This window comes from Sardina pilchardus, chromosome 9 (assembly GCF_963854185.1).
Source record: "Sardina pilchardus chromosome 9, fSarPil1.1, whole genome shotgun sequence".
In the NCBI taxonomy this organism is placed as follows: Eukaryota; Metazoa; Chordata; class Actinopteri; order Clupeiformes; family Clupeidae; genus Sardina; species Sardina pilchardus.
In genome coordinates this window covers 15,225,273-15,239,877 of record NC_085002.1, presented here as the reverse complement: position 1 = coordinate 15,239,877, position 14,605 = coordinate 15,225,273, and the positions used below count along the sequence as shown (strand labels likewise).

Sequence of the window (14,605 nt, the reverse complement as noted above, 5' to 3'; positions counted from 1 at the left end):
CATTTGAACTATGCCCATTAATCACCTCTCTTGTGCAGTACAAAATACAGTGCAGACTCCCCAGACTAAGGTTCAATCTCAAAAGATTGAGCTTGGTCTAGTGATAGCCAGGCTACCTGTGTGGGCAAATAATACAACAATATAGGAACAATGCTTCTCAACATGAAATAGTTTAGTACATTATTGAAAGAAGCTTTTGAGAACCCAGAGAAATCATTTTAAACAATGGACAGGGCTGAAAAAGGCAAAATTGAATGAACTTTGGCACCTAAGATGGCACAATATAAAATAGACCAGTTTCTGTGAAGAAAATCATTGTATGGACCCAGAACACAGTTTGATGTTCTACTGGCAAATGCTGGTTATAACTCAACCATGTAAAGAAGATACCATATTATGATCCATGAAATGCCTTCATCTTATCTGGGCCTGAGCTTATAAAAATGAAGAACTGTCCAGTGGTTTCAGCAATCAGAATTTGTCATTCTTTTTGGAAATACTTTTTTTGCCGACAGTGCATGCGCAGTCAGGCCGAAGTTAATAAATAAAAGATAGAGAGATCAAAATGTAGCTCTGGTTGAATTTGATTGGCTTATTCAGTTTCGCTTCATTGGAGAGGTTTTGCCCATGTCTGAGTTCCCACTTAGATGTAGCTTTCCACCACCTATATCGCCGCCGAACTCGGGCCCAATGCCTTTTTCGGGAAAGACCTCAAATATTTCAGGAAACCAATGCAAAACTGCATTCTGCATACAGTATATTATCTCTCCATAGTCAGGCAAGGGGCTGAAATGGAATGGCATCATGGAATGAAAAATATGATTACAGTAAGAAGGCCCCAGACAGCTGATGCTATATTGGGCAAGAAAGACAATACTTCATTCTCACAACTCCAGCAAATGGTCTCCTCAGTTTGCTTGATGGTCTTTTGGACCTCCACCGTCAACTTCAAGGCAAAGCTGCCTGGGAGGCACTAGGGTTAGGCAAGGGTTAGGGTTTGGGTTAGGTATAGCAGCGTGGCCTTGGTGTTGACGGTAGGGGCCCAAACCACCATCTGTTCCTCAGTTCTCAAACATGTATACTGTTGTTAACATAATATTTTAAGCATTTACATGTGCTGCACATGTCTTTGTCTATAATTAAACATATACAGTATAGGGTTAGAGTTCTGTTTTTATTTACATTTTACACAGACAACGTAATTGGATATAGGGTTATAGATTGAATAAATGTATACTGATGATTCCATAATGAAAATATTGCTCTTGAAAACATATTGTTGAAAAATAAATCTACAGTGTAGATTTATCTACAATAGTCTAATAGTCTATTAGGAATGGATGTGCTGGCATGCACTGCAGATTTGTTCTCCTTGTGTCTCCAGTAGGCTACCTGTCTTTCCTCAGTGTGCTGCTGTGCGGTTTATAACGTATGGGTGTAATGGTTTATGCAATGATTATTTTGGACACAAGTCATCTCTTTTTAGTCATACTGTACTTTAGCTTCAACCAAGGATGCTCTTAGCCACTGGTTTTCTGTGTAAACCCATTGGAATCCTAGCCTGCACCGCCACCATGCATTCTCAATGATACGTGGTCTGGGAACCAAACGTTCATTTTCTCGTATGTGAACGAATGCCCAGATCCGTTTATTGGGCACCATGGATGTCTATCAAATCCGTCTGTGCATAGCACATAATTGCTTTCCCCCCTGTTCTGTGATTGGTCCCCTATCTGAGGCAAAAATTAGGGTGGTATAGTTTCCAGGCTGCCTTAGCAGCGTGAATCTAATCGCGCGCAAGGCAGCATAGGAATACCCAGGCTATTGGGACCCTGCCCTGCTTTGATATTTGCACACATCTCGATCTTTTGGGCTTTTCAAAAGCAACCGTATGCAGGGATGCACCACTGCATGAGATATGTATCACAGGCAATTGGCTCCTATTAGTTGCCAAGGCTATGCAGTATGCTGTCCTGTGGTCTGGGTTGAAGAGCATGCCAAACTGTAAAATACAGCTTTCACAGCATCATGTATTTAATGCTGAATGTGTGAACTGAAGTGCCCTATTCAAGTATTCTGAAATTCTCTGTTACTAATTACTCAATTTCAGAATAAACCATTTGATTGTATAAGACTAAGGCATAATCTAGGCCAATACGTTATGCATCCACTTTAATGTAGAAAAAAAAAACATTTAAAAGTAAGACTGTAATCTAAACACTTACAAAAACATCAGAAATTGTCGTAAAATGTTACAATTTGGTTATGTCAATATAAAAGGCACTTATTTATCAAAACAACTAAATATCACTTTATAAGCATGGACAGAATTCCTCCATTAGTCACAATTTCAGTGCTGAAATTGTTAAATGGCTGCATTGTGCTTGAGTACTCTGAGTATTTTCATTCACATACTAGCTGCTAAACATTTGCAAACAGATAGATTAAGTTCCGTTGTCTTTCCTTGGGGCCTGGTCGCTGGGCAGGGTCTATTTGCCAAAGACGCTGGTTGCTGGGGGTTTGGGCTTCTCAATGGAGGTCTCAGCTCCAGACCGGACACCACTGAACACCGAAGGCGCCGTCTTTCCCATACGCTCTGAGGAACCACAAAGGCAGTTAGGCCATTAATTACACACGCAAATGACAGATCACATTAGATTACATGCTTTATTGATCTCATTGGGATTGTAGGATATAAGCACCTGCTGCTAATATTGGAGCTGCCTTTTGATTCTGCTCTCAATCCCAGATCACACTGGCACAGAATTCTCCAGAGTTGTGTGATCCAACGCTGGCAACCTCCCCTCATTCCTGCCTCGTAGCTAACATGCTTTCAGCCGCATGGAAACTTACTACACTTCTCTAAGACAAACTACCAAAAAACGTAACCTCCTCCTCAGTACTTTGCTAAAATCATTAAGAAACCTGCATGAAAGTGATCTGATATTCCATAATACATAAGGTCTGTTCTGCATTCCACAAGCAATCCCGGTTCTACCCCCAAAAGTCACTTGCCTTATGGAGTGGAAAAAATAGCCCATGGAGTTTTATGAGAGTTTATGCTCACCACATTCGACCATGACCTCATAGGTCTTGCTCTTCACTTCCCCTTTGAGTCCCAGTTTGCTGCGGGCCCCTTTGAGGTCCTCTGCCTTCATCACTGGACGCTTCTTCTTCTTCACTTCACCTGGCTGAGAAGAAACCACAGCAGGTCAAATGAGTTAAAATATTTTCAAGAATATCTGAGGCACTTTAAAAGAAGCCTACACGTTTTGGCATCACTGCCTTCATCCCAGTCTTATACCCTAGCAGCACTCCTTGCAAATAGTTTGTGACAGGCCAAATGAGGTTTGATGCCCTGCTACTTGTTGTCTTGTCGAGTGGCGACATACCGTTAAGTTGATTGACGCATTAAACATCCCAAAACATTTTTCATTTCAAGACTACTACTGGTGGTGAGGAAAAGATTCATACCTGAGACATGATGTTGCTGAGGATAGGCACAAAATGTCCACTGCTGCCTTGGTCTGTGTTTGCCCGTCTCTGACCACTAGCCCAGTATATATACTGTAGTCCACTATGACACAGAGGCTATCTTCTCTCAGCCCCTTAGCCTTGCTCCCACTGTCTGCCTGTTGTCAGAGGGTATTATTAGGTCTGACGTGACAGACAGTGCAGCTGAAGCGGGTGTTCCCGCATTTAAGTATGACCCCCACTCCAACACACACACACACTCACACACACACACTCACTCCCCTTCCCCGGAAAGAACAGCTGAGGGGGGGAAAAAACAATATATTATATATTATATATTAAAAATAAGAGATAACAAGATGTAGAAGTAGATTCTATGTACTTGTGGGGTAACTCTGAAGGTGTGACAAATAATACTCCTCAATATTACTGATACCCTTGTTTGTTTCTCAGCTTACTTTTTTTTATTTATTTGTTTACATGTGTTGGTTCTCTAATTTGTCATTTATGAAAATAGGCAAAATAAAGTATCTACATACACAGAGGACACAGGGACTATTATTACTCGTCAGATGTGTGATATACGACTATAAGACTATTTCATTTTTTGGCTACCGACTACATTTTAAAGAAGTCTTGGTGGTACCTGACATACACACATATCTATCTTATGTTGTGTCTTACAACATAGACTGAGTAAGACGGTGTTTCAGTGATCTGACGTTATGCAGGACGAATGACTCCATGCCTGTGTGTGTAGGCAGGGCTGTTGCTTCAGTGGAGAGTTAAGAATAGATCATGAGTTTGAAGGCCTTTAAGATGCGAGTGTGGCCGAGAATGCCGTTATGCGGTTAAGGAAAATCTGGCTATACTGCTCCCCAGGGACTGTACATCTCTGGCCAGAACAAAATCTTCACAAGACAAGAGAAAGCGATCAAGAGACTGACAGAAAGGAGGTGGCGCTTGCTGTATGACGTTACTCTACCCTGAAGCAATGCGTCTTGCATAGTTCAACTGAAATTTTAGAACTGGTTTGACAGAGTCATGAAATAGATCCCTGGTGGTCTAGTGGTTAGGATTCGGCGCTCTCACCGCCGCGGCCCGGGTTCGATTCCCGGTCAGGGAACAAATCTTTTTCTAGAGTAACTAAGTCAGTACAGTGCAACACAAAATCTCAAACAAATGTAAAAGTATGTACAGTAGTACATAGTACAGCAATTCAAGACATCCCACCAACAGCATTTTAAAACCAAGAACCAAAGAACAAAACATGTCTCTTATAAAGTTTATTTGAAAAAAGAAAGCATTTATAATGATTACGTCAGTCCATCATTTGTCAGTAATTTTAATTGACTAGTAAATTGGAATCACTAAAATCCCACTCTTTCTGTCGACACCTTTCTGAATTTTTGGATGGCCCTGCAAGTTAATTGTAGTATCCCCCTTTAAGTCCATTGAGCAGAGACCAAGATATCCAAGAGTTCAGACTGTGTTATGATGTTATCATCACCACCAAAATCACAACCACCACCACCACCACCACCCTACTCACCATAAAGCTTACTCTCAAGGAATGAGACAAAGGTCCAAATGGCCATGTCAGAAAAGTTACATTAGTATACCCCCACCCAGTCTAAATATGCATTCTTGGTCCATTAACATATGACATGTGGACAAAGGTCACGGTAGAAAGCAAAAGACCTCTAGAAAATGTTGGGCCTGTGTCTCAGAGGTCGGAGTAGTGTTGCCCTCACGGTACAGAACCACCACAAGGAAATGGGCAAAGCCCTAATGCTTTCAATAGGGCACAATGTCTTCTTGCGATGCAGAATAAAGGGCATTACTACGGATTGGACCTGTGCTGCTAGGGCACTAGAGATCACGAAAATGGATGTTTCAACTCCAGAACTGTGAAAGGCTGGACAATGAGTCGCTGCTCTGTTTGTCAAAAAGCCTAACTGCCCTTTGGTGTGTGTGTGTGGGTGGATAACTCAATGCAGGCACATCGTCTGGTTAAACACATAAGCATTACACAACAAGACACAAATCAAACAAATAAAATCAAACAAGCAAAAACCGAAGAAAAAAAAAAAGAAGAAAATCAGTAAACTATTACACCAAGGGAAAAGACACAATGATGAAAGGAGTTGTGCAAGGGGACAAGGTCCTGTGCTTTCCCCAAATCTCCAATCTGGAATGAGTGAGGCCAGCAGGCTGGAAGAACATCAAAATGAACAACAAACAGTGGGAGGAAAAAACAAATTCAAATGCAAAATCCAAATTAACGACAACTGCACATAAATACACATCAGGGCAGGCGAGTCCCATGTTCGTACTGTATCGCAGACAATGACATCTAAGATTGACATGGGGAGGTAGATGCAAAACAGAGACACGCAAAAAAATTAAGAGGACAGTCTAACAGACCCCCACCCTAGGTCACAGCAAACATAAATCCAATCCAAAAGGCAATTTGATCCCTTCCAGAACATCATTCCCTGACAAAAGCCCTCTTATATCCCCACAGCCCACTCCCACACATTTGCTTCACTTAATTAAAAAAAAGAGCATTACTATAGGTATTAGTCTTGTTGTATGACTGTTAGTAAATTATCTCCATAACCATTTCAACTCCATGACCTTGTTAGATCCATCTGATCTCCAGAGAAATGACCCCCTGATCACTGACTTAACAACTGAACCATAACACAACTGCCCTCAAAAGGTGATACACTTAGCAAGACTAATAGAGGAACTCTAATCTACAGTATGCAACAAATACAATCACTGTATGGGTGAATGCATACATATTTGCCTCTTTATGAGAAAGAGGGCGATACAGTGTCAAATTCCATTAAGTATGAGTTTGTTTCAAGGCTGGAAAACGCATGGTGCTGATCTCTCTCACTTACATACCCAATAAGCTTCTGCCTCAGCCAGAGCCAGGAGATGTCTGAACATGTTATTATATCGGTGTGCTGGATAGATATGGGCACGGCAGAGAAGCGGTGACGGGACATTTGAGAAGCTGCACCAGCGTCTATCAGGCAGATCAGGCGTTACTATAGAACCCGAGTAGTTGCTAACGCAGCAGCACATCGCATTTGAAAAGTTCCTGAAAACAGTGCACAGGACGGCGGCCCATGAGGGAAGAAAACAAGTCTGTCTGATCGTGGATACATCTGGTGGATCAACCTCCCGTGAATCTTTGATCAAATCTGGCCTCCAAAAAAGCTGGTTCTGTGGAGACGTCACTACGGAAGAAGGCAATCCTTAAGGGGCCGAGTGAAGACCTGTGCTTTTGTGCTCTCAACAATGATCCCCAGTTCAGCAAAGCGTTGACCTCTGTTTGCTAGGCTTCTGTCCGAAGAGGTTGAGAAGAGAGGTGCATGAGGTATGGACATGTTCGCCGACACAATCAAACGACGTCAGACTGGAATGCCCATGCGGTGCTTCTTCTTTTTGACCGTCTTGTGGCCAGTGAGCCGCCGTACGTCGTCATCGCCGTCCGAGTCCTCCATCTCGTCATCAGCTGAAAACAGGATCTGAGAGAGAGAGAGAGAGAGAGAGAGAGAGAGCGCTTAGCATGATGCTTCATCTACATAAATCTGTATGACAGACAGGTAGGACTAACAAAGCAGAGTGCAAGTCTCTTAAAAAGAAACAAAAACAGTATGTCAAAAAGTCGTCAATCAAAGGTGACTGCTTGATTGCGCTTGCAGTTCCAGAACAAGCATTAGTGCGGCCTTTACAACAGTGCCTTTGTGAAGTGGAAGTTCTCATGTTGGGCTGGGCAGGGCAGGGCAGGGCAGGGCAGGGATGTCTGGCTGGGTGCTGAGCGACACTACAAGCCCTGGCTGCTGCTGTTTGACTGCAGTGACTATTCAGCTCTCGCCAGGGCTGAAGAACGACATGTCTTCAGACCCACCTGCTTTACAAGCCTTGTAAATTCGCTCGCTCAGCGGCCCACCACACCAAGTGACTCACTTATCCATTCATTAGGACAAATTTATCCGCACCGATTTCCTCTGCCAGGGGTGCGTGTCACTGCTGTTAACTGGCCATGTGATGCGGACGGAGAATGCCTCATGCAGCTTTAACAAGGCTTCTTCAGATGGAAGGCCTGAGAGGTTTTAAAAGGGCTCTTAGCCTGTCTACATTTCAAAAGCAGTGCGAGCCAATGACTTCAGGCACCAGATGGGAGCTATGCTCGTCTCTGTGCTGGTGGTGCTGCTGCTGCTGCTGCTTACCTCTGACTCAGAGTCGTCGTGGGAGAGGGCCCGTCTGTAACGGACCTTGGGGTTACCGCGTGACTCGTCTCCGCCTTCCCGCTCCTCCAGCTTGGCTTTTGTCCGGCCTTTCTTCATCAGGAAGTTATCCACCACCCAGAACATCAGGGCCTGAGCATGCGGAGCCAGGTAAACACAGGCGCACACACACACACACACACACACACACACACACACACACAGGGTTCACAATTAACATCTGCATATCGACATTAGCATCAAAGCCTTTAGCTAATGCCAGGTCTGGTGACTAAAGGCTGATATTTAGATGTTTATGCTTATGTTTATGTTCATGTTCAAGTTTAGATGACCGAAGGCTTCACATATTTCCACATGCTTCACATTTGCTTCACAGATGTTCCCTAGATGCTTGATTGCTGCTATATACAGTAGGAAAGTTGGCCTGATGTGTGACACTGCAATTGCAACTCCTCGTCAGGTTTCAGCTTCAGTAGGCTTAATAAATAACGAACAACTGCTAGGCCAGAGGAGTATTTCACAAAAGCAGAATTAAGACATCCAAGATTCACATCCAAGTGAAAAAGCGAGGCTTGACATAGCGTTGTCTGATCATCCCTGCTCAACTCGTTTCACTAATGCCAATCCAGGATGAATAGCAGCGACTATGTCAAAATAAGGAACAGGTCCATTTCTACTGGAACAACAGCCAATTAGCCTTAAGCGGCATCTCTCCTATTAATGAATGTGATGGCTAAAATGTAGTGGGTTCTAACCTGCTAAATGTCCTACACACATATCTGGCAATTTCCTTGTTGAAAAACTACAATTACAATGTTATCGTGAACGACACACTTCGTACACCCCAACCGAGAATCCACTACCATTCCACAGTGAATACTTGCACAGCATTCCCAACTCAGACACATGATAACATGATCTGTGATACGGACACCAACACATAACAGCAACAACAAAACACTGAGGACACACAAAATAACAGAAACAGACATCGGAAAAAGCAGACTTTTCTTATGGAGAATTTGTGCGAGATGGCTCAAAGACAACAGAGGACTCAGGGACTTACATTGACGAAGAACGGGACGATGAGCATAACGATGGCCAGCTCCAACTGTGGATTGGTTATGGGATTCAGGGGAGCTAGCTGTGATGACACACACACACACACACACACACACACACACACACAGACACAGACACACACACACAAACTATTACAATTAAGGCCAAAACAAAACTGTGATCACTGCTGCCTGCCAGTAAGAAGTCTAGTCACCGTGACATGGAAATAAACCATCAGACAGACATCATGTACATTTTTTTAAAATTGCAGTTATCTCCTACAATGACCCCCCGATCTGAGCCCTATCCAAAAGCCTTTGCTGACCTTCTTCCACTGAGGCATCAGCAGCACCAGCATGATGAGAACCTTCTCGAACATCATGATGAGAATGTAGAGGGCACACTGACCCGCCCAGGCGGTGCACTGGATTGGCTCACCTATGTTTTCATTTACACACACATTAACAAAATGGTTAGAGAAATAATTAGTGCTAATAACCAATGCAATATTAAGGCTTTTTTATTTTTATCATTCACTTCAGCAGATCCTGTCATAACTCACAACAACATTATATTTTGAGGGGTAAGTGCTGGTTCACTGCCCATTGGCCCCAGGTACTAGTTAAGCAATAACATCATCTTGGGGAAAAGCAGGGAGATGGAGTGGGGTCTAGGGTCTACATTTTTTCACAGACCACCACTGCCACCTTCTGGTCAACTGATAAAAATCAGCTGCACATGTCAGACATGCTTCTCTTATGATGTTACTAATTTCACTTCTTCAAAGTACGTGCAATACAACAGAGGTTCATTGTACAATCATCTGGTCAACAAACCTCTAATGATAAATAAAATCTCTAATACATATCCTCCTTCCCAAGGTCAATAGGATATCCATCCCATACAAAATTCTTTTGTGCATGCATGCAAGAGAGTGTCTGTCTGTGAGTGAGATCTCACCGTATTCTCCAAAGCGCAAACGCTCCCACTGCCGCCACTCGACCACGGCACTGACCGCTCGCACACCTGCGTAGATGAACAGCATGCCCAGGGTAGCGTCCAGCAGGAAGTTGATGAGGTATCTAGACACAGATCACCAATGCGTTAGAACCACCACCACACACCCCGGACTCCAAACGCTGCTGACACAATATGACGAAATGTCCCGATCGCAGACCCGAGAGCCAGATCGTGTGACGTGGAGACTCACAGAGAACAAGGGTCCTGCTCAGTGAGGTCCGATAAATAGACGTTGGCAAAGTGAATGAACAGCATCCCGATGGCCTGTTTGGACGTGTCCAGGAACCTTAGGGGCAGAGAGAGAGAGAGAGAGAAGGGTGTGGGGCAGGAGAGGGAAGATAAACAACAATCTTAGCAAGGGCAAGAGAAAATGGCTGCCTAGGCTTACAGCACACTGCTATTGTTAATACAGACAAACATTAATTTTCTCAAGGGTGATGGGAGTGAAGGGGACAATGCCTCACCAGATTTTCCAGGGCCTTCTCTCATGCTTGGGCTCCCTGAACCGTTTCACTGTGAAGGGGAAAACAGAGGAGAGAGCTTAACCCCTTCTGTTCTGATGTTGACAAGGCAACAGAATCAATAGAAGATCTTCAGGCCTCGCTGGGCTCCATTACAACCACCCTCCACCTAATACATAACACATATCATTGCAGGGTAAACTAAACAAAATGGCCACAATGCCCTGGCTAGAGGGGAAGTGAAAGTTGCAGGGTAAGTAGAATTGAGAGGATTTCTTCAAAAATAACTGGCGTTATAAATAAGTTAGTCTGACCTGTAAAAAGTGCAATCACAGGCCAGCTGGGAAAGCTACCAAAGGCACTTTTTAAACAGGATGAAGGACAACAAACACTGAAGAGTGCCAACGCAGCAACATTAGCCTGTGCAGGCACAGATCAATACAAGGAAGCCCAGATCATCTTACACTAGCCTGCTCCTCTTGCACTGAATGCTGAGGACTTCAGAAGTCTCAAGAAGTAGGCTGATTATCCAGCATGCTTTGGCCTTGTGCATGCATAAGACTGCAGTTCATTAAGACTTACGTTACACAGAAGCCATTCTCTACCTAAGTTAAACAAGGAAACTATAAGGGTATCAATATTTGCTCAGCAGAGCCAGAAACGCTTTGCGCGACATGTAAAAGGGACGTGGCAAAAAAAGAAGCTCTGTATTCAAATGAACCTTCAGCCGTTGGCCTCTTTGGTGCTCTCCAAATGTGACATAACAGCTAGCGCTAATAAAGCTCTCGCTGTTTTCCACAATAGCTGGTTTCATGCGACACCCACTGCCCTCCCCTCTCCTACGAGGAACTCAGACAACTGGGGGTGGGTGTGAGATTCCCCACATCTTGACATGCTCGATAGTAATCATCTTCTTGACATGTAGTTATTGTAAGTACTCAATCGACAGGCATGTTTTAGTCCAAATTCAGTGGCACTCAGATGGTCTTTAGTCAGTGTGATTTGGTGTTAAATGGGAGATGCCATACCTGGCAATGGTAAAAGACAGAATTACACAGCAGCACATTTCTGATATCTGTTGTACTAAGGTCATTCAAAGCAGGTTCAGGATAAAAACAAACATGCAGGGTGTTGTCATTCATCTGTTCCTGACCTAAACTCAAAATCTCTTACAGTACCAATACTGTATTGCCTTGGGGACATGTTGTAAAGTTATGGAAGGTGATACGATCTCATCCCATCTTTGGAAGTAGCATAATGATTTCAATGCAGTGATGATGGCAGTGTGTGCCCTAGAAGTCGCCTAGAGGGAACAAGAGATGACCAGACATCTCTGACCCAGGCCACTACAACCTATACTGCAAGGAACTTATCAGTAAAGTAATTTGCAAAACATCATCCATACTTACACATCAATGTACTGAATGCCACAACCGCTAAAAGACCTTGGAGGAATATTCCAAAAGTATCCATCAGGTCACCATTCGCACATCCACGATTGGACTCAGGAGTGGGCGTCACGGACACAGTGGAGTTCGATGGCGAGGCGGCAGAGTGGGCCACACTATCCCCCGGGCGGGATAGCAGACTACCTCCATTCAGTGCCATGTTCTAAACTGCACAGGTGAATACGTTAGGGACCTTTGCAATTACGGGCAACTCTGCTCTCAAATGTCACTTCCAGTCCATACGTGGTCTCCTTCCACACCGTGTTGCTTGTCGTGTAGGTTGGAAATCGATATGTGGTAATATCAATTGATGTTATCTGGCTGTCAAGAGGATTTTTTTCTTCTGACAATGAGCCCATCCTTTTTCAGTGCCCAGGATATACTCCCACTGATAGACAAACAGTGAGAGGCGCAAGTCGTTCTAAGGTCATATCTATTGTTATGTGTTAAAATCACATTCCCATCGACATGACATTTGGTAGGGTGACGTTAACAGTGAACAAGGGTAGTTTGAAACCTGTCGATAGCCAGCTATCGAACAGCAACCTCACAAGCGACGAAGCTAATAGTAGCTGGCTGACAATGTGTCATTTCACTGACAAGGTTAGTTGGGCGTCACTAACACGAAGGTGTTAAGGTCACACAACACATTTAGCAATTTACCAAATGAGACTGCAATGCCAAAAAAAGACAATGTCAGCGACAGACTGAAGTAATTGCTGCTAACCTCAGACACTAGCCAGCTAACGACTGGACTAGCGTAACGTCAGCTAGCTAGATAACATGTTATCAGAGGTTAACGTTATGCGACATCTACGGTGGTTAAGAAGTCACTTGCTTTATAAGAAACACTTTAACGTGTTAAACATACGAACCAAAGAGAAGGTTGTAATTTTAGCGCCGCGATTTACACCCAAAAAAAAACTAATAACGTTAACGTTACCACCAGAGGAGGTTGCAAGCAGACGCAACTCGAGCACACAGCAATATTTGGTCCTTGGCTCTGGGGGAAATCCTTCGAGAAGGAGGTTAAACAGTTGACACTTCTGCAACTTTATGCAAAATTTGGACAGTCTTTTCACTGTAAATGTGTAGTCTATACTGCTGAAACAAGTTTTGCCCCATCCAAGGTGTACGTTTACGCACACGCACAGTCAGGCAGGAATGCTTTTTGGAATTTTCAGCGGCTTCTTACCAATGACGTTTCACGTAGGGAAGCGTGTAATTATGCATTATGGGAAATGTAGGCTGTAATACTATTAATCAACCAATGTATTGATTATAGTGCAATATCACCATTAAGCGTGGTCTCAATATCATACACTTCACAAATATAAAAGAAAACAAGATAAAACAGGCAACTGATGAGTGAAATAATAAATGAATAGATAATCAAATAAACAATCTTAATAAAAAGTAGGCCTATAATGAAGTGTTCGTTTTCTTCATTGCAGCAGGGCTTAGTGTGGGTAATGGTGTTACAGGTGAGACAGTCTGTCCGACTACCAGCCCATACAGTCTGAATATTAGTATCGGGGGTGTCCTGGATCACAAGCTGAAGTGGGATCAGCATACACAGCTTATTTAGAGAAAAGGGCAACCAAGGCTCAACTTTCTTTAAAACAAAACAAAAAAAGTTTTGTTTGATGTTGACTCTACAATGCTATGACTATAGGCCTGTGATCTTTAAGTCCCTCGTAGATCCCTGGGGGAGAAGAGGGGCAGAATATGATTATTCTTTTCTCGTTTTGATTGGTAAAATGGAGATGATGCTGAAAGTTCGACCTGGCAGCAACTCATAATATCACTATAAAACAGACACACATTGTTACACAATTTAGATAACATCTGTGGAATGTGCTGACATATTGTGAACAAACAATTGTCTCCTACTTTTACTGTCATCTTTTAATCTTAACTAGATCAGCACATTGTGCCATGTTTATGGAAAACATAAACTGTGAGGCTATCCAGACCCCTAAACCAACTAAGCCTAATCAATACTGTCCAATAGCATTAACTTCATTGGCAATGTAATGAAATGCTTTGAAAGGATAATCATGGTTAAGATTCAGTCACACACACAATTTACTGGACCTGCAATTTGCTCATAAGCCCAGCAGGGGGTTGATGCGATTTTAACCTTGTTGCATTGTGTCTTGCCACACATCGAGGCATCAAAAACACATATTGAAATTGTATTTTTGGATTTCTTATCTCTAACATCCTGGCATGGACTCTGGCTGAGAGCTTTTCATTGGATGGCTGCTCAACAGTCTGAGAGTTCAGTGGGTGAAGGTTGGCCTTTTCTTTAAGACATAATTACTACCCACACAGCAACACAGGGTACCCCCAAGGGTGTGATCCTTCTTCCTTGTTGTTTATTCTATTAGCTAACACCTGGACCAGCTCTCGCCCTGGCAGGTCCTTAGTTTAGTTTGCTGATTCGACTGGTCAGCTTCCTCCAGAGTGATGGGAACGAACATGGCCCAGTTTTAGACACATTTAGAAACTGGTGTGATAAGTCATGCCTCCTGTTGTTCACTTCAAAGACAAAAGAGATGTTTTTTGATTTTAAGAGATACACAACATCCTGTTCTGACTATCATTAAAGGACAGGGTTATAGTCCACAAGCTGAAATTGAGAATAGAGAAAAGGGCAACCAAGGCTCAACTTTCTTAAAAAATGTCATGTTGACTGACTTCTTACAGTCATAGCCCTGGCTCCATGAACTGGGAGGAAAGTGGAAGCAGTAGTGTGTCCCTCAAACAATAACAAGTTTCTCGGGGAGCATTGAAGGGAGGAGTCTTTGGTTGTTACTGTGAACAAAAGTGTCTTCATGAATAAACATAGTGTTCTCCAGCATCGCTT

At 43.2% G+C, this 14,605-nt stretch overlaps 2 protein-coding genes across 3 annotated transcripts; both read right to left on the bottom strand.

Annotated features, from left to right (window-relative positions):
* Positions 1 to 2,193: 2,193 nt before the first annotated feature.
* Positions 2,194 to 3,634, bottom strand: mustn1b (musculoskeletal, embryonic nuclear protein 1b). The gene is made up of 3 exons (XM_062545917.1): positions 3,475 to 3,634; positions 3,068 to 3,191; positions 2,194 to 2,596 (listed from the first exon to the last, which is right to left on the bottom strand). Exons 1-3 carry the CDS (start codon positions 3,481 to 3,483, stop codon positions 2,490 to 2,492), a joined length of 240 nt encoding a protein of 79 aa, XP_062401901.1. The 5' UTR covers positions 3,484 to 3,634; the 3' UTR covers positions 2,194 to 2,489.
* Positions 3,635 to 4,745: 1,111 nt separating this feature from the next.
* On the bottom strand, positions 4,746 to 12,897 carry stimate (STIM activating enhance). 2 transcript variants are annotated; one of them, XM_062545914.1, is made up of 8 exons: positions 11,695 to 12,897; positions 10,289 to 10,337; positions 10,015 to 10,110; positions 9,765 to 9,886; positions 9,130 to 9,242; positions 8,809 to 8,886; positions 7,725 to 7,874; positions 4,746 to 7,019 (listed from the first exon to the last, which is right to left on the bottom strand). In XM_062545914.1, exons 1-8 carry the CDS (start codon positions 11,891 to 11,893, stop codon positions 6,903 to 6,905), a joined length of 924 nt encoding a protein of 307 aa, XP_062401898.1. In that variant the 5' UTR covers positions 11,894 to 12,897; the 3' UTR covers positions 4,746 to 6,902. The 2 variants fall into 2 exon arrangements, with proteins under 2 accessions (XP_062401898.1, XP_062401899.1); XM_062545915.1 differs by lacking the exon at positions 8,809 to 8,886.
* Positions 12,898 to 14,605: the final 1,708 nt, after the last annotated feature.